The 18,706-nt window shown below is 45.3% G+C and overlaps 1 protein-coding gene across 8 annotated transcripts in view; it reads left to right on the top strand.

Annotated features, from left to right (window-relative positions):
- The window catches only part of ENTPD1 (ectonucleoside triphosphate diphosphohydrolase 1), a 55,815-nt gene extending 38,727 nt beyond the window's left edge, over positions 1–17,088 (top strand). For 3 of the 8 annotated variants that reach the window (XM_065067239.1, XM_065067237.1, XM_065067241.1), the window contains exons 2-10: positions 8,458–8,591; positions 8,992–9,109; positions 10,305–10,455; positions 11,312–11,471; positions 12,087–12,317; positions 13,007–13,273; positions 14,328–14,447; positions 14,648–14,785; positions 14,933–17,088. In XM_065067239.1, coding sequence (XP_064923311.1) covers positions 8,458–8,591; positions 8,992–9,109; positions 10,305–10,455; positions 11,312–11,471; positions 12,087–12,317; positions 13,007–13,273; positions 14,328–14,447; positions 14,648–14,785; positions 14,933–15,139 — 1,526 coding nt within the window. In that variant the 3' untranslated portion in view covers positions 15,140–17,088. Of the gene's footprint in view, positions 1–2,766; positions 5,860–6,301; positions 6,466–8,457; positions 8,592–8,991; positions 9,110–10,304; positions 10,456–11,311; positions 11,472–12,086; positions 12,324–13,006; positions 13,274–14,327; positions 14,448–14,647; positions 14,786–14,932 lie in introns of those variants that run through there. The other 5 variants (XM_065067238.1, XM_065067242.1, XM_065067243.1 and 2 more) reach the window with 4 other exon arrangements.
- The last annotated feature ends 1,618 nt before the right edge of the window (positions 17,089–18,706 follow it).

Here is an 18,706-nt window from a genome sequence, read left to right as displayed (position 1 = left end):
AATCAAATAGGAATGTTAATCAGAAGCAGCCTATTCACTTCTTATTTTATTCCCCCAAAGCCTTAATCCAACACTTGAAAGTTATGCTAATTTGAGAAATAATAACATCTGTAAGAGATGCATATTTAGGGCAAAAAAGGAAGCTGCAATTAATGCAAATTTAAAGTTGGAAAGTGTAGAAGACAGTCGAAAGAAGCATAAGGAAAAAATTACGGCCAGAGATTTAAGAAGAGCAAAGAATAATTTAAGGATATTGAGCAAAGAATGAAGTCTAGCAGCACCATTGGCCTATTGCAAGTCAGCACATTAGAACATCAATAATAACAAAACTGAACAGATTGTCAGTGTCAGCGTTTTTTTCTCCAAAAGAAAAGCAGACATCTTCACATCATGTGATAGCCAAGTACATTCAGGCAGTAACTTAGGTGATAGGCTGGGGAAGGAGGGAAGCTGTCTTGACTTCCCTGGATATTTTCTGATGAAACTTCAAGCTTTGTGGGTAATGGCAATAAATACTCTCTAGTTAAAATATAGATTTGATGGTCTGGTAGCAAGTTAATAACAGAAGTTTCCTGGTAGGAGACTGGTATAACTGATAACAGTTGCTTCTTCTGATTTGAAAACCTCTTTGTGTGAATCCTAAAGAAATAAGAACAAATAGGGTACAGGCTCAGAAGCCCAGTAAACATCATATAAATGTGAAAATTAACTGTCTAGAAGTCATTGTTTCAGGGGTATCCTGCCACTTGTTGGTTGTATCTGAGAATATTGAGTATCTTGGTCTGACTGCTGAGATGTAAGCCAGAAAACGATCTTCCTGTGGAGGGACTATTTAGTGAACAGGCATCCGGAATGCTGGTGAGGATGGTGTATAACAACAGGGAGAGTGGCTGTAACTGGGGATTGGGGGGCAGCGTGAGTACCCTGCAGAGCGGCCGGGGAGGCTGAGCAGAGCACCCAGCACGGCTGGACACCGTGGGAAGATCTGACAGGGGAATCTGCTTTGTGCTCTGGGTGAATGGAGTTTTTGTTGGTCAGGCAGGCCGGGTTGCAGGGGCTCCTGCCCAGAACCCCCTGGACATCGCTCCTCCAGCAGCAAACCCACACCCTTACATGGGTCCGTGGGACTGCCCCCAGCACAAAGCCCCTCTGTGCTGCTGCGCGGGCGGCTGCGCAAAGGAGAGAAAGGCCCTGTGTGCTGCCTGCTCCTGTGTGTCTGTCTCTTGCGGCTGCTGCTTGGCTTTTGCAGCCTTTAGCACTCATCAGGTCTCCAGGATTGCTATGTGCTTTCCTTCCTTTCCTTCCTTACAGGGCTCCTCCAACTTGTCTTGTGCAATATTCCAGGGTTGGATCCCAGTTGCAACTCCAAAAGCAGCAAAAGAGTGAGGTGGTTCCACCGCAAGCAATGTTGTACATAAGGATAGCATATAGCAGGCTCATTGCTGTGGCTGAATTATGCCTGAATGCAACCTGGAGCTGCTTTGGGGGAAGGAGGGAACAGATTTATTCAAATGTATCTGTGTCCCATGAGGAGAGCATATGCATCGCATTGGTCTTTGCTAACAGCACCGTTTATGAGTGCATCACCCTCTTTTTGCTAAATCCTGCCTTCTGAACTGAGGAAACAGAGCTGGGAGAAAGTTTAGGAGCCACCCCTGCCCTGAGGCAGGATCAGCTGTGCTGGTAGATAGAGGCTTTTTTTGTCTGGGAACAGTTAACGTGTCTCCCTTGCTCTTCTCTTTCTAAACTAAACAGCACAATTCCTTCAATCTTCCCTCATAGGTCAAGTTTTCAGACTTCCGATCTTTCTTCTTGTTCTCTTCTGGAGTTTCTCCAAGTGGTCTACAGCTTTCAAGGCAGTGTCCTAAATTGGGCATAAAACTTCATAGGAGGCTTCACCAGCGTTAGATGGAGGGAAGGATTACTGCAAACTACTATAGCTGCAAGAATATTTTCTCTGGAAGTACTGATTAACTGATTGCTCACCACACTGTCTTTGGTTGATGGCTATTTTCTAAATGTCATATTCACTCTTGTCCTTACTCAAGTGAGTTAGATGCTTTCCCCAGGCTCTTCCCTATTTATGTGTCATGTGCTTTTCACAGAATGACAGAATGGTTGGGGTTGGAAGGGACCTCTGGAGATCATCTAGTCCAACCCACATTACTTTGTCTTCAAAATTGTAGTAGCAGCTTCACAGGGTATAACTTCAAAGTTATTCTTATTATCACTGTAGAAGGTGTTTTGCCCTTTGTTTGGGGGTGTAGCTAAAATACAGCAGAGAGGATACATCAGTTGGTAGCAAAGTATCCAGGGGTTTGGATTGCCCCGGTTGAGTTTTGTGAAAGTAAATGAAGGATCTCACTGCCGAGCTGCCTTGTGCTCCCAGCTTGGTACTATCACAGATATAGGTGCACTCTTTACTCCACATTGCAGCTCACTAATACACATGTGCACATGGCACAGACTAGTTCAAGCACTCTGCCTTGCTGCATAGACTAGATCAATAGGAGTCCGCCGGGGTTTGAGACTCGTAGGGCTGTGTGATTTCAAAGTATCAAATGTCTCTGAAAGACAGCATCCAAAAACACCACATTACATTGTTTGGATTATCGGTTTCACTGACATTTCAGTGTTTGTACTTCAGCACTTATAAGTATTTAATCTGGAAAGACATAATCCATTAAATGTGTATTTATAATTGCATATAGCACCACGAGGAGGGTCAGAGTTCACACCAGTATTTAGGCCATGGTCTCTGTCAAATGAATAATTAAAACTTGGAGCAGAGCCTCCCGCTGTAAAAAGTGATGTAAAACCAGTCCTGATCTGGAACTTTAATTCTAATTTCAACAGGTTCAGTGTCTTGCCCTGATATTTTTAAATAAAACCTGTCATACCAAAGTAATTCACTTACTGTATATGTGCTTGTATGTATATTCTAAGAAAAACCTGAGCCTCTCACCAACCTAAGAAAAGACTTTTCCAATATGTTGGCCTGAAACAAGTTGTTTACATTACTTTGCAGCAAAATCTTCCTGGGTAACTTGGACAAGAGCATGTTTGAATGAAAGAGACAGATGAAGAATGAGTAAGAACTCAGATGGGGACAGAGATGATTTCAGAAGCGGGTTGATAAATGAAGCAGTGTGGCTCTTCTGAGTGCTGATGGACTCAGATGTTTGGTTGTGGTGAGGCTGAAGACAGGACTACCTTTTCGTTAGTGCCTCGAAACCTCATGCACATTCAGCAACATCACCTAGAGTAGAATTCAGCCTGACAAACTTTATCATTACCGAAAGCTCATTTTCTCTTAGCAGGAGGTTAATGTGCGTGTGCCCCACACACACACACCTTGAATGGCAGCACTGACTGTTTCCATCCCTTTTCCTTGCCATCACTGCTGACAGAGCCCCATAGACATGAGTTCTTGCAGTTAACAAATGTGCACAGGTTGCATTGCTGGAGCCCCAGTCTACTGGGCTCTCTGCTGACCTGTATGATGTTTGTCTGCAAGCACCTGCCCTGAGGGATGCTCCTTCTGCCCAAGCTGCCCACCCTGTGCCACAGAGCTGTTCACAGGTGCTGGATACATTCAGGCTGCTGAGGGATTCAGGCATGCGTCAGCCATGGGTTCCTGTGCTCTTTCAGCTGGCAGTCAGGCAGGCGAATTGTTGCTACTTGCTTTAAAAATTCAGTGGTATCTGACTCATTTCAATCTGTAGCATTTCTCAGTCTTCAAGAACGCCTGTGTCCCTTTGTGACAGGTCGTATCATTCAGTGGCTTCTCAGCACTGAACTGTGTTTCTCTGATATGTTTAGAGTGAGCAGCTCCACAGACTATATTCCCACTTGCTGGGCTACATGATTGTGTGAGCATCCAGCAGCTCTCCCACAAAGCCTGGACATGTGCTTAGGAAAGCAGTTACTGGAGAGACTCCCAACAGGCTGCAGCAGCAATGTGGGTGATCAGCAGCAGATGTAGCTGATGGGCAGAATTCGTAAGATGGTGTCTTATTGTGTCATCCCTCCAAGCCTCATGAGCAGCAGGCATTGCATCTTGGAACTCCTTTTGCTTATAGCATGTGGTAGGGCTAATTTAATTAAATGTGATCAAATATGGGTTTGCTGGGATTGCATAGGAGAAGTACTGTGTTGATTTAGTACTGGCTATGATGGTAGAGGATCACGTGTCTGAGGTAGTACATGTCCTCACCTCACTTCATTTAGACTAGGACTGTATCATTTCCTGGTGTAACAAGTACATTATTGTGCAATGCTACTCTCGTTGCAGTTCTGGGCAGAATACTTAAAAGCAGATTATTCTATATACAGAGAAGGGTTTCTGTACTATTGAGAAGTCTGGAAAGACAAAAAGTCCAGAAAGGATTATTGCTTATAAGTTGATTAAGACAATAAATTACAGGAGGATTGAGTGTTGCAGTTTTGAGACAGAGGTGGAACAAAAACAGAGGGAATAGACTGGCAATAAATACATTAAGGCTGAAAATAAGAAGGTTTCTGACCATACAGAAGTGTGCTGAGGGCATAAAGGTGATGGTGGGAACTTCCTCCATCGGTGTGGCACTTGTGCAGTGGAAGAGTGATCGCCTTACAGTACAGCCTCTTGTGATCCTGTCTATAACAGACTGAATGTAAGCATCCAAAGGAAAGAGCAAACATCAGCTTTAGCTGTTGGGCTAAGCCAGAGTTTACAACACTGTTTGTATTTATTGAGAGATGGTGGGTCATAGTAAAGTTATCTGAACTGAGCATGGCTTTGGACTATGTGCAGCTTCTCTGCTTTTCTGCTTGACAATCCTAATTTCAGTCCTTAAACCAGCCTTAGCCTCTCCTTATTGCATCTCTAAAATCAGCTGGCTGTCCGATTCCTTTAAACATTTGATGCTAAGTCTTATTTGGTGAGCAGGGAGTTGGAAGGTGGGCAGCCTTGGCTGTGAGTGACATCTCCTGGCGCACAGAGCTGCCAGTGACTTAGCATGATTTCAGCTGGAGGAGCAGTTTCCTATTTGTCTTGATGTTCTGGAAGAAAGGAGGGAGGATCCTGCTTCCTTGCCTTCACACAGAGCTGCTGCCCATGCTGGTGTGGTCCTTCCTGGGTTATTCACTGAGAGCAATGGGGTTTCTGCAGCAAAACTGCTGTTATTTGGAGTGGCTGCCCATGTCATTCTCAGTTGATAGCTAATTCAGAGACAAAATGGACATAAGATCTGTTTATGTCCTGGAACCTGCACCAGTCACTGGATGGAGTCAGTGATAGCCACTACAAAAAACCCAAAGAGACCAAAATTAGAAACAGAGATGCCTGAGCAGCTGGGCAGTGGTCCAACATCTGGAGAGCGCTTAATGCCTGAGCAGCTGGGCAAGGCTCCAGCGCCAGGCGGCTCTGAGTTTTGGGGTGGGGAAGAAGAAAAGCAGCATCATTTCTATGCTGATTTATGGCCTTAAGTGATGTTTTGATTACCACTGACAGTGGGTACTATGGGATAAAGAGCAGAGACCTATCTCTATTTGGGTTCTGGCTGGGCACAGAGACAGAAGATCATGTCTGGTTAAAATGTAGCTGAGGAAAACTGCTAGTGAAAGAGAAGTCCTGGGGCCTGGCAATCAGAGGTGCTGGAAGGTCAAGTAGTGCCCCATTTGGTGGAGAACGAGGAATGATTTTACAGCATTCAGCGACATGAATGTGGGGTGCAAAGGAGCTGGAAAAGTCTTAGGGAATAAGTTAATTCTTTAGCCACTGCAGAACCTACAATTATGCCTGGAGATGATGGAGGTAGCCAAGTGTGCAGAAAAAGGAACTGGTTCAAATGTCTCACCTTTCTGAGCAAATAGCAGGTGAGTTTTATTTTAATTACATTGAATTATTTCTGGATTTCAAATGTTGTAGGTCGATTTTGGTATTTTTAAACAATCAAGTATTCAAGTCTGTACACTTTGAGTGCTATTCGGAAGGTTGTTTCTTTGCTAAGCTACCTTGTGGGAGATGCTTATCATTTTGTACCTTTTTTTATATGAAATATTTCAACAAAATGCTGCTTGGTAGCATTAGAGTTCACACAGATGTGTGTGTTCCTATGACAGTAAACACCCAACAGACCGATTAGTGGCTGCCTCCTGGCAACACCTCAGAGTAAGGATGGCCATACTTAATGTGGATGTTCTGTGCAACTGTCAGCAGCAGTTTCAGTGTTCAAGCTTTGTATCTATACTGTGCAGCTAATTTTACATTTTAGTGTCTATTCATTTTTCTAGTGTTAAAATAATTTTTGTTCAACAGACACACTCAGTGCTATCATAACCTGAGCCAATTGCCCTTTCCAATAAGAAGAAAAGTCTCCCAGTTGTCATGCTCTGCTGTTTCTAATCACTTCAAGCCATGAGTTCTGGGGCCCTTTGAATAAAGCTGTATAGAACGGAACGGATTCTTATCTCCACTGTCTGGTATGTGCACTAGACTATTTTTTTAAACTGCATTCTTGGAGATACTGGCAAGCATGCCATGCCTCTAACAGGCACTCACAAAATGTAAGAATAACAAGCCTTCAAATTTCACGGTTAGCCTCAGCAGATTTACACATGAGTGCAATGAGAGGGAGCACCAAGCTCCTGGTCAGTGTTAGGTTTCCAATGGACCTGCCTGCAGGGAGATCTTCAAAACAAGTTCTCTTGGCACTTTCAGGTTCTGTTTTCTCTAGGTAGGTGAGAAGGCATTATTGGTCTACAGCTAGAGATTTCCAGAGTTGCACTGCTTCTTTTCACGTGGGCTAACTTCTGAAAATAACTCTGGGACTTCGGGTCATTTGTAATGTTGGGTAACACTTAGTATAGTTCTGGTATCTGGGACTACCTTTCATGTGAAACTAGAGCGGCTAGAAGAGGACCCTGTTCGGAACTTGAATGCTTTTCTTATTTGCACATGTGACATGGGGTGCCAGGATGGATTTGGAGTGTTGAACCAGGATCACCCGAGGGCTGGAGAGTGACCTCTGGAACTCCAGTTCTGGCATGCAGAGGCAGAGCAGGTTCAGCCAGCTTACTTTCTTGGAATGTGAAGACAGTTGATGTGGTTGGCTGCACAGAGGTACAACTTGTAATGTACTTCTAAACATCTTCTAGAGTACTTGCGTATAAGAAAAAGGGAAATTAGTACCCATGTGACCAGTCCAACAATCAGTGCTTTTGACTATGGAGCATCAGTGTGCGTAGAAATTGATTTTATATCATAGTGGGAGCAAGCATGTCCCCTGGAGTGCCAAAGCAATTTGCTTGTTGTAATTGTTGAATTTACAACTAGGTTATAAATATGGAAAATATTTTTGTGGATAACTTTTTTAGAGCTTGGTGGTATAGATGGTATTTTTATTAAGCCATTACCAAACTGACTGAGCCTAAGTGGTGAAGTGAGATTTCCACAGTGGGATACATGAAGGAGAAACCAGAGCAGGAAAATATAAAAGTCAGCATTATGCTAGCCAGTAACAAATGCAGGTATATGTGTATGGGTTTAAAGCTCAAATGCCATATTGGTTGTGGTGGATTTCCATCAGCCATAAGTGGATTTTTTTACAGAATTCTACTGCTAACTGTATATCTTCAACCAGAAAATGTTAATTTGTTACATCATACCAAATAGATCAGTAATAGTTAAGGAATCAGACTGGTAAAAATTTTGCAAAGTGTGTGTCTTAAATATGTTAGACTGTTAGACTAAATATAGACTATTTGTAATTTACTGGTCTTGTGAGAAGTGACATCAAAAATCTCCATAGATTTCTTAAATATCCTGTGGAGTGCAGATCATATTTTCTATATAGTATTTCCAAGATCCAGGACAGCATTGTTTGAACCGTGACTGCCATATACTGAAATGCTAGTGTTAGACTTCCTAAAGGCATTACCAGTGATGAGGATGTTGTAAATTGTTATAAACATCATAAAAACCTGAAGCACGAGGTATGCTAGAATAGAATGTCACAGGGTTTAAAGCCTTGGGTTCCACAAGGTTATGTTGTTTATATATTAGCAGCCTGTTCTTTCAGCTTATCAGGGATTATTAAGGCAAATGCACAGTTGTAGAAGAAGCTGGAGTTTTCCCCATACAGATGCTTTTGCTATATGGTTGCCCAGTCACTTGCAGGTGCACCTTAAGGGCAAGCTAACCATAAGCTGCATCTTGAAGTCCTCCTTCATCACCGCTTGGCACAGGGCAGCCCATGGAGATGTGGCACAGCCCATGAGAGCAGATGAGCAGGGCACCAGCGCTGAGCTCTGCCTCGAGGAAACCCCACATGAAAACATGGAGCAGGGGCTGGGAGCAGGGATGGGCAAAGGCAGATGCTACAGAGTGGTAAGGGACTGTGGGTATGTGCCTGAAGACTTTTGGGTTGAGGTAAGATGGACTACTGGGATACTCACATGCTTTTTTTGCTCTAGTCACAGGCACCAAACCAAAGATGTCATGGACAAGAAAGATGCTACTTATCCTGGGATTCCTCTCTGCTTTGGCTGTAATTGCTTTAATTGCTGTAGCAGTGACCCAAAACAAGCCACTTCCGAAGAATATTAAGGTATTATGAGCTGGGACTCTTACAGGAAAGCAAGCCAACCTGGGGTTTGGGCATGCATGGTACTCCAGGACATATTGCTGCCCGTGCTGGCTCTGGCTCAGCTCTCTTTCTGGCTCCATGTACCTCAACATCTCATTTTACATCTTCATAGTAAAAACAGACATGATTTCACAGGGGATCATCTCCTAAGTAATCAGTCCCAATGTTGCTGCTTCTCTGCTCTTGCATCCCTTTGATGGAAACTTTGCACTGAAGCACTACTGATAAGAGTAATGGCACAGCATGTTCCCACAGCTACCAGATAGGCTTCTCATTTTTGGTCCCTCCACGTGTGGAGACTGGCGTACATTGGGTCTGGGTCAGTTCTTCGGGTGCAATGACAGCTCTGTTTTGCCAACAGTACGGGATTGTGCTGGATGCGGGGTCGTCCCACACTAACCTCTACGTGTATGAGTGGCCAGCAGAGAAGGAGAACGACACTGGGGTGGTGCAGCAGGTGGAGGTGTGTAAAGTTGAAGGTAAGAGGAGAAAAGGGAGCTGTGGGATGAAAAACAGAGAATGTGACCAAAGAGTGGGGGAGGAGAAACCTGGAGGAAGAGGCCAGCAGTGCAAACAGTGTTACATCTGTGAGCTAATGTATATCCCACCACTTCTCATGGGGACCTGTTATGTGTCTAACCTTTCTGAGAGGAAAGCTGGATCGACTTTTCCATTTGTTTTTAGGATGCTTGGAAGTAAGTGCTTTTTGGAAAGAACTACATCAAAGAATGTACTTAAACAGAAAGTCTGCATGCACCCTTGCTGAAGCACTGATGAACATCAGGCGGGGAGAGGGGAGGGCATGGTTTGCTCTTTTTCAAGGCCTCTGTGCAAGCTACGCGCTGGGCTTGTGGGCCAAGGTTGCCCAACTTATGCACACCATGGTTTCTTTTTTATTCTGTTTAATTGCTGTGTAGATAGTATGGTTTAGGAAAGCATAAATGAAGCCCAAGCATGCACATAACAGAGTAGACCACTATGGATCAAGAGGCGTTGTCAGACCCTGCCTGGGGTCTTTTCAGGCCCATTTGCAGTGCAGGGGAGAGCCATGCTGTTATCAAGCTGCTTGGTGCTGCAGCCATGCCATGAGCAGTATGCTGAGCATACAGCAACCTGGAACAAACGCAGGGCGGGTTTCAGTGCTGCCCATGCAGGCACTGGTACTGGGGCAGTCTCCTCACCAGGGGACGCCCGGCAGGGAGGGACAGTGAATTTTTCTTTGGATTAGCATGAAAGGGGATGGCTGCAAAACACTCAGTGCTGTAGTGTGAGCATACAATACACAAACAAATGACAGCATCTTTCCCCAGAGAACCCAGCACAGTGAAGGGTCAGGGATTTTCAGGCACAGGTCCAGGGTACACCCAGGCAGAAGCAGAGATGAATCTGCAGATGTCCAGGACATGCTAAGCAAACAGTGTGTCTCACTGCAGCCCTTATTGCTAGTTCATAGCCTGGTCCTCACAGAATGGGTGGCAGATGCTGGGCGCTGTGGCCTTTCCCACACCTATCAGGCTTAGTTGATACAGTAGGATTTCTAAAGCTACCTAGAAATGAGGTGATTGAATCTGATGTTGCGCCTGTGATAGTGATATGGTTTAATGTGACTGCTCATGACAGCACTCTGAGGTTATGCTGGGAGTTGGAGCAATGAAGTATCCTTATTTCTTGCAGGCCCTGGGATCTCAGGTTACTCCCATGCCACAGAGAAGGCAGGTCCCTCTCTGGCACAGTGCCTACGACAAGCAGAAGAGGTGATTCCCTCACAGCAGCACCAAGAGACACCTGTCTACCTCGGAGCAACTGCTGGCATGCGGCTTCTCAGGTACCGCAGGGCTTGTCCCCTTCCCCCTCAGCACTGCACTGGCGACCACCATAGATGCTTGGGGTGGGGGTCCTCTTGGGCAAAGTCCTTGGAGATGCTTCCAGTTCACTCTTTGACCCTCTTCTGCCACTGATCTCAGCCCCAAGACTCCCTGGGCTTGTCCCCCAGCTTGCCCAGCAGGTCCATTTCCACTCACTCCAGCCTCCTGTCTTCTACAGCCACCCACATGCAGTGCAAAGGCACCAGGAGTGTAACAGCGCCCAAGCTGTTCAGAGGATGCTCAGACATCCCCCACAGTCTGGTATTAGGCCTGACCTAGGATTTTTGTGCCCAACCATGTTGCAACTTCCCATATACTCAGCCAAGACCTTCAGAGCTAACGTAACTTTATAATCATATTTCCTCCTTTAATTCCAATTTGTGATTTTCATGGGGGTGCCCCAGATCTCTTGTCTGGCTGGGACAGGGAGCTGATCTTACGTAAGTATTACCTGGGGAATCCCTCTGATGATACCCAAGAGCATGTATTTCTTCTGTAATGGTGATGACAAAGAGTGAGAGTTATCTCCACAGTGCAGTCCCTACCAGGGCACATGCTCCAGGAGAGCAAGAAAGCTCTGGTCTCTGCTCCAGGTACTACTCTCAGCTGTAAGTGTCAGAGCTGGTGGCATCTGTGCTGTCAAGGTGTGACAGAGAAGGACGTGGCCAGTTAGAGCTGGATGTGCCTATATGAATTACTGTTCTGTTATAATTAACGCTTGGTGGGGGATTTGCAGCCTGCTTGCTCAGAATAAAGCCCATAGGCTGTAGAGAGCTGTCAGCCAGAGTCACTCCATCCTTTCTTCCATTCATCCAGCTTGCAGAATAAAAGTGCAGCTGACAAAGTCTTGTCCTCAGTAGAGAAGACACTACGCTCAGCTCCCTTCAACTTCCAGGGTGCCAGAATCATCAGTGGTCAGGAAGAAGGAGCCTATGGATGGATCACTATTAACTACCTACTGGGCAATTTCAAGCAGGTACTGTATAAATTGCAAGTCCATATTTGAATCATCACCTTGCAGCAGTTTTTAAACCATGCCTTGCCGGAGGGTGTTGCGGGCACTGTCTTCCCTTGTAAGCCATTTACCAGAGGTCAGGAAGCTGCACATCATGCCTCAGCAATTACCCTGAGTATATCCTGATAACACTGTAGTCAGGCTTAAAGCATTGAAATAAAACACCAGCATCTTCAAGAACTTTTCTTAGGTACAGAATCCTCTTCACTTCCTGATCCAAAATATTTTTGTGCCTGCAAAATTTGACAATGATTTTTTACTATTGAGATTATAAACAGTAAGCCAACTGTGTTTTTCACGTAATAACTGTATTAGATTTCATATTCTTAGTCCTCCTGCAGACATTCAGACATGATCCATCTTCTGCTTTTCTGAGCCTGTGTCTTTTTCTCCTGTCTTGTTCCAGCTCTAATCTTGTGCCCCCCTCCAGGTCTTCCTGCCTTTCTTGTGTTCTGTGCTTCTGCTTCTATCCTCATAGGTCTTTCTCCTTTTTTTTTTTTTTTTTTCCTCCCAAATAAATCTTCTCCATTCCTGACGTGTCTGTTTTACTTTGGGTTTTTTTGTTTGTTTGTGAAGTCTGGCTGGACAAAACTTCTACATTCCCTGAAATCCATAAGTGAGACATCAGGAGCACTAGACCTTGGAGGAGCCTCAACACAGATTACCTTTGTACCAAATGAACTTTCTTCTGAGTCCCCAGAGAACCTGCTCTACTTCCGTCTCTATGGCAAGGATTACATAGTGTACACACACAGCTTCCTCTGCTATGGGAAGGACCAGGCTCTGCAACAGAAACTGGCCAAGGACCTACAGGCAAGTACATCTGTAATGGCAGGTACAGATTCTTGACCCTTCCCGCTTTGGCACACTGGTGCTGTAGAGTTGCTGTGTTCCAGCTAAATGTCTCATCCTTTAGTCTGGATTTAGGAAACATCATTATCCACCACAAAGATTTGGCAGATGCCCAAAGAGTTGACAGCCAACATTTTAAAAAGTAGTACCAATCTGAGATGCTGTGATTCTTGGGCATGGGATAGCATGAGTACTATACTTAACTGAAGTACTCAGGGGAGGTGAAGTTTCACTGTCTCTGAGAATCCCAAATCAACAGAAGCTTCACAAAATCTGGTCAAAAGTAATTTGCTCAGGGGTCCTACAGGGAGGCTGTGGCAGTACCCACACCTCCCAAATCACAGCCAATGCCTTAAACCAGGGGTGTCAAACTCATTTTCACTGGGGGTCACATCAGCCTCGCAGTTGCCTTCAAAGGGCATTAATACAGTCCTAAAATTACGTTCAGCCCTTTGAAGGCAACCGCGAGGCCGATGTGGCCCCCAGTGAAAATGAGTTTGACACCCCTGCCTTAAATGATCCTCATCACTTTGACCTGATGTGTATCTCTTGGTGTGATGTACTGTACTTTGTGGCCACCCTTTCTTGTGGTACTTTCCCAGGGTTAGCCTAGAGTGAAATGTAACAGCTTGGGTTGATTTTACTTTCAGACCATGGAGAACAGCAGCTTCCTTGATCCATGCTTTCACCAGGGATATCAGAGGACTATAAATATAAGTGACCTCTTCAAAAATCCTTGTACATCAGCCAAGAAAAAGCAATTCCCTTTCAGCCAGCTGTATATACAGGGAGAGGGGAATTATCAAGAGTGCCGAAGAAATATCCAGAAACTCTTTAACAAAACCAATTGTCCTTACTCCAGTTGCTCCTTTAATGGGATATACCTACCTCCATTACAAGGGGATTTTGGGGTAAGTCTTCACATTCTTCAACTCTGTAACCCAGAATATCAGAAGAGCAGAAACTCGGAGTAATGCTAGAGTGTGTTGTCCATGGCTGGGGCAGGAAATTGTTTACAAGATGGCTTTTTGGACATGTAACTAGAAAAGTAGTGTTGCACTTGCTCTAAGGACAGCATGTGTACAAGCTACCCCAGTAAATAGCACTGCACTGTTCCCATTCTAACCCATCTCCTTTAGGCATCTCCTTGGGGTGCTCTGTTCACCGATGCTTTTTTCAAGCAGGCCCTCCTGATGGCCAGCACCAGAGGCAGGAGAGCCTGCTGCAGGCCACGCATGACACGCTGCTCCTACATTGTCTCCTGGGTCAAAAAGCAGCATCAGATCAGAAATTCATCCAGAAGTGTGTGAATACTACTGAAACCAGTCAGCTCACCTGTCTCCTTCCCAGATGTGATGCAGAGAAAGTGCATGCTCTGAACACAAATCCTGTGTGACACCACACTGAACATCAGTCCTAGAGCTGCAAGACTCCAGTGGCTGTGAGGTTCTCTGGGGGAACTGTTAATACTCCCTTGCCCTGTTAACAAACTCCTCCCTACCTGTCACCAATTGGCCATGGTCAGATATGGGCTATCTGTATTTTGGGTTATATGCCGGGGCTGTGTACAGTCCTTTCAGACTGTCACCTCTGTTTGTGGTGAGACTGGCTGCACATTCATCTCATTCAGTTGCCCAAATGGGATCACAGATGTGATGGCAAGCACAGTTTGCCAGGTGCCACTCTGACAGCAGGACATAGAGGAGAGGGATTTATTGAAGTTCTTCAGGATACTGTGGTCAGTGAAGTTCTTACCCACACTTTCTTTTTTGGGGTCCTTACCTCTCATCAGCTCTGAGTGATGTCTCAAAATGACATTGCTATTGAAAATACACCTACTTTTGTTTGTGTGATATTGCTTCTTATATTTCTCGATGTGTAAATAAAACCATTTTATTTTGTGGGATTTCCTCCATCCTGCTCATGCTGCAGCCCAGTCAGGTTGAAATATTCTTTCTCCTTCAGGCTTTTTCTGCTTTCTACTTTGTGATGAACTTTTTGAACCTGACCAGTGATCAAAGCCCAATTTCCCTGGACAAAGTGACCAGTGCCATTGAGAGCTTCTGCGCCCAGCCTTGGCACGAGGTGAGCAGTGCTTGTGTCAATGGGCTGGGGCTGCCAGGTGACAAAGCTGCTGATATTTTTCTGTAAGATAAATGGTTGGGGGTAAGTTCCAAGGCTGGAGGGGGAAGAATCCCCCAGCACCTGCAGTGGATGCTCAGGTGCAAGCTGGAGCAGCAGGAAGCTGTGTTTAACAGTCTGGTGACTTCTCCCTCCTTCCCCAGGTGAAGTCAGCATACCACCATATAAAAGAAAAGTACCTGAGTGAATATTGCTTCTCTGGGGTCTACATCCTCTCTCTCCTGGAAAACGGCTATGAATTCACTGAAAAGAACTGGCAAAGGATCCACTTTCTTGGAAAGGTGTGTCTTGTGGTGGGGAGGGCTATACCCCCACAGCCAACTGCAACCTCTGCTGCACAGCCTGCTCCTTTTCCCCATGGATGTCCCTGCCCTGGCAAAGCAGCCCCTGCACCTCCCGGCACTGATTCTGCTCCTCTCCCATTTCAGATCGGTAGCAGTGACGCGGGTTGGACCCTGGGCTACATGCTGAACCTGACCAACATGATCCCCGCAGAGGAGCCCGCTGTGCCCCCTCTTTCCCACGGCAGCTATGTGGGGTTGATGGTGCTGTGCTGCCTCGTGCTGGTGTCTGTGCTCCTGTTTGCCTGGCTTCTCTTCCACAAGCCCAAGTGCCTGCAGAAGGGGATTGTTTAGAAAGAGCACTGGGGAGAGAGGGGCCATATCACCCCAGCCGCTCGGGGCTAGGAGACCCCCACAGAGCAGGCTGTACTGCAGAGCCCCTCTCACTGAAGCTACTGACTGTGTACAACAAGGGCATTTATTTCTTCTGACTCGCACTTGCACTGACAGATGTTGGGACATCAGGCTCACCACCTCTCTCTGCCAAGGACAGACAAGTGGGTGTCCCCTCCTTGAATGGGTCGTACTTTCATTCAATGAAACTTTGCTGCTTGTTGGTTTTTGCCTTGTGCACAGCATTATAAAGAGAAAAGCAGCAACAATCTTTGGGAGCCGGTGCTCCTGCAAGGGCAATCTCAGGGTCACACATCCCACTGAGCTCTTGGGAGTGATCACACACAGGGTGATCCTGCTCCTCCTCCTCTGAAGCTGTTCCCGAGAGCCCTTCCTGCACCAGCACACCTCTGCTTGCCTCCCTGAGCCCTTGCAGTCCTACAGCCAGGTACGGCCACCCAGCTGGCCCCTGAAGGCTGGCCAGGCTCCCAATTACCACTCTGGGACAAGAAGGGATAAGGATTAAAAATTGAGTGTGCTGGTGGTCATCCGCCCTTAGTTGGGCTCTGGTGGCTGTCTGCTCCTTTCACAGGTGGCAAGAAGCCTCTTTCCCATGTCTTCCTGATGTTGCTGGACCAAAGCTGGCTCACTGTTACACTGAGCCATTTCCATGTCCCTAGGGTACATCAAGACACGAGTTCCCAGCCAGGCATTGGTGATTTTTGTAGGAACAGCTCATACTGGCCAAGGATCCATGACCAGTAGTGAGTGCTTATGCCTACAGGGACTCTGGTGTGATCAGCGTGCCTACAGGTATGCACCCACTAAAGAAATCCGGTGTCACTGTGCTGATCATGCAGCAGCCTCCAATCTAGTGAAAACATTTATTAGGTCATGTTCATTTATAAATAGACAGCTGGCAGCAGTTAATCAGATTGAACCACTCTTTCCACTAGCAAAATCAGTGAAAATTTGCTCTTCCTTCCCTCATGGCTTAGGTTTATCTCATGACTGTAAGACCTAGGGCTTGTGAACATACATACTGCAGCCCATCTTCTAGCACACACCTAGGGCAATGCCACTGATTGGGTTTATGAATCTCTTTCTTCCATTTTTCCATTCCTTGGTCCAAATAAAAAGAGAGGTAAGTCAGAAGCCCATTTTTATAAAAACACTTGGAAACCACTGGTGCCTCTCTGCCTCCCACAAAATCTTGGAAATATCTTCTGCTAATGACCTGTAAGTGCTGGAGGCCAAAAGAAAGCAGATATTGTAGGGAGAAAGGCATGGCAGACACACACCTTCACCTCTTTCCCCATGCAAAGCTGTAGAATGTGTGGAGGGGATAAGGATCTGCAATCCCAATAAAGCCTTCTCCTTTAGGCAGGCACAGACACACAGCTCGGGGTTTTCACACTCTCCCAGCCTGTTGATTTGCATAGTGCAGGCTGGAAAACATCCCCCTGTTATTTCTTACTTCATGCCTGGAAGTAGGAGCCGTAATATATTGAAGGACCTAAAGGTGAGGGAAAAGTCTACCCTGTCTTGTTGTAAGAACTTTGGGCAGTTCATTCTTCTTCCAAAAATCTGTGTCTTACTTTTGCTCTGAATTAGCTGGCTTCAGCTTCTTTTGGATCTTGTTCTGCCCATTTCAGAAAGACTGAGTAACTCTACTGTCAAAATCCCTTTTTCTTTGTTGGTGCTTGCAAGTTGTCATTGTATCATATTAAATAGATTGATATTCAGTCTGTAAAGTCCTCTGTGCTGACCTTACTTGTAGCTCTTGACTCCACTTCTTTGAAAATTTTTACATTTCTCTGAAATTCGGACACCAAAGTTTTCAGCAGCGAGTGGCAGTTGATTTGCTAATAGTGTAAATAAAAGTAATACCCTCTGATTTTGATCTATAATCTGTGTTCCCTGATCGTATATCTCAGGGCCAGGTTTCCTCACTTAAGATAAAGTTTTGGAGCTGTTTTGTCCAGTTGGACTGTTGCAACTTGGCCTTTTTTCCCATTCATTGTATTCCAGAACAGCCACTGCCTCACACTGCCTCATAACTGTCTCTGAATGTGAGCTGCTTTGCCTTCCACATGGCTCCACTGAAATGGACACTATTGAAATATTCCCTCAAGCAAGTGATCCAGATCAACCCACAAATGTCACTTTCCCACACAGTTTGTCTACTGACCAGTTTTTGTTTTACCTGCAAATACATTGAGATGTTGGAATTCATCTAGAGATGGCATTTTCCTTCTAGTTTTGTCAGCAACAACAGGTAGATGAGAGATTAACGGTGGTCATTGAGCCTGGCTAGGCAGCTTGCAGGAGCACGTGATCAGAGCTGCATCAGGTCCCCAGTCAGCCCCACTTGCAGCACACCCCACCCTGTGCCGTTCCCTGCATATGGAGTCTTTGCAGCAGAGCAGGTGCCCTAGAGAAGTTCTCCCCCTGGGCTGGTGCATCCTTCTTCCCTGTGAACAGTGTGGAAAACTGCAGAATGGTGATTCCTCTCCTCAGGGATCTGGCTGCTGCTTAGTTGTGTCTGTGATGCTGGAACTGGCAGATCCATCGGGGTATTTCACAAGTTGATGGAGAAACTCCATATGGAAGCTTGTGTGGAGACAAAGCCTGTGCCAGTCTGTTCTTGTGGTCCTTGCTAAGAGTTTGTGCCAAAGGAAAAGGTCAAATACAGAATCTGGGAGAAGAGAAGCAACGTTTTGTACCTTAATTGCAAGTCCCATAGTATTAATATTGTTAGCTCTTGATTCTGGAGTTAGGTGATCAGCTGGTATCATCACTTACTCCCTCCTGCCTTCCTTCTCTTGCTCTTTGGTTTGGGTTTTGTCTTTCATTTAAAGCTGTAAATGTTATTTGAGTGCAATCTAAAGGCCCCAAACTAAGACAAATACAAAATATGTTACATTATTTTTAAACCTTATGACTTTTAGACCACACTTATAAGTCAGTCTCTCCAGAACTAGAATTTCTAAGGTGACACCAGATGTGCTGCGTAAAAATCATTTGAGCAGGCTGAGGCTCCAGGAATTGGTTAACTGAAAGCATCCTATCAGGGTGAGACCCTTGCATATCACTGGCTGTACTTGAACCTTCCCAGAAAAGTATATCATTTTTTTTAACTCAATTTCTTCAACTGTTGCAGGACTTTATCCATGGAAGCTATTCAAAATCCCTGTTCAAAGAGTTCAAGTTTAATGAACATTAATTTCTTTGCTTTTGTGCTGCATCTGACCCAGCTGTACTCAGCTCAAGTGTGTGTTCCAGTGCCACACAATGTGTACATTAAGACCCTTAATGACAGTGGGAGGAATTTCCAGATATGCCAGTGATAATACGGTATCAATTCTCTTGTTAATGCAGTTGATCTGCCTCACTGATAATTATCTGTGCCTTATTTCTAATTCAATAGCTTCTGGCTTTAATTTCTAGCTGCTGGCTTCTATGCAGTTTTGCTTTTCTGGGTTAAAACATCTTTTAACACCACATATTCTTGTCTTGCAAATATTT

This window comes from Columba livia, chromosome 6 (genome assembly GCF_036013475.1).
Source record: "Columba livia isolate bColLiv1 breed racing homer chromosome 6, bColLiv1.pat.W.v2, whole genome shotgun sequence".
Taxonomy (NCBI): domain Eukaryota; kingdom Metazoa; phylum Chordata; class Aves; order Columbiformes; family Columbidae; genus Columba; species Columba livia.
The sequence above is the reverse complement of the archived record's forward strand: the minus strand, read 5'-3'. Positions and strand labels throughout refer to the sequence as shown.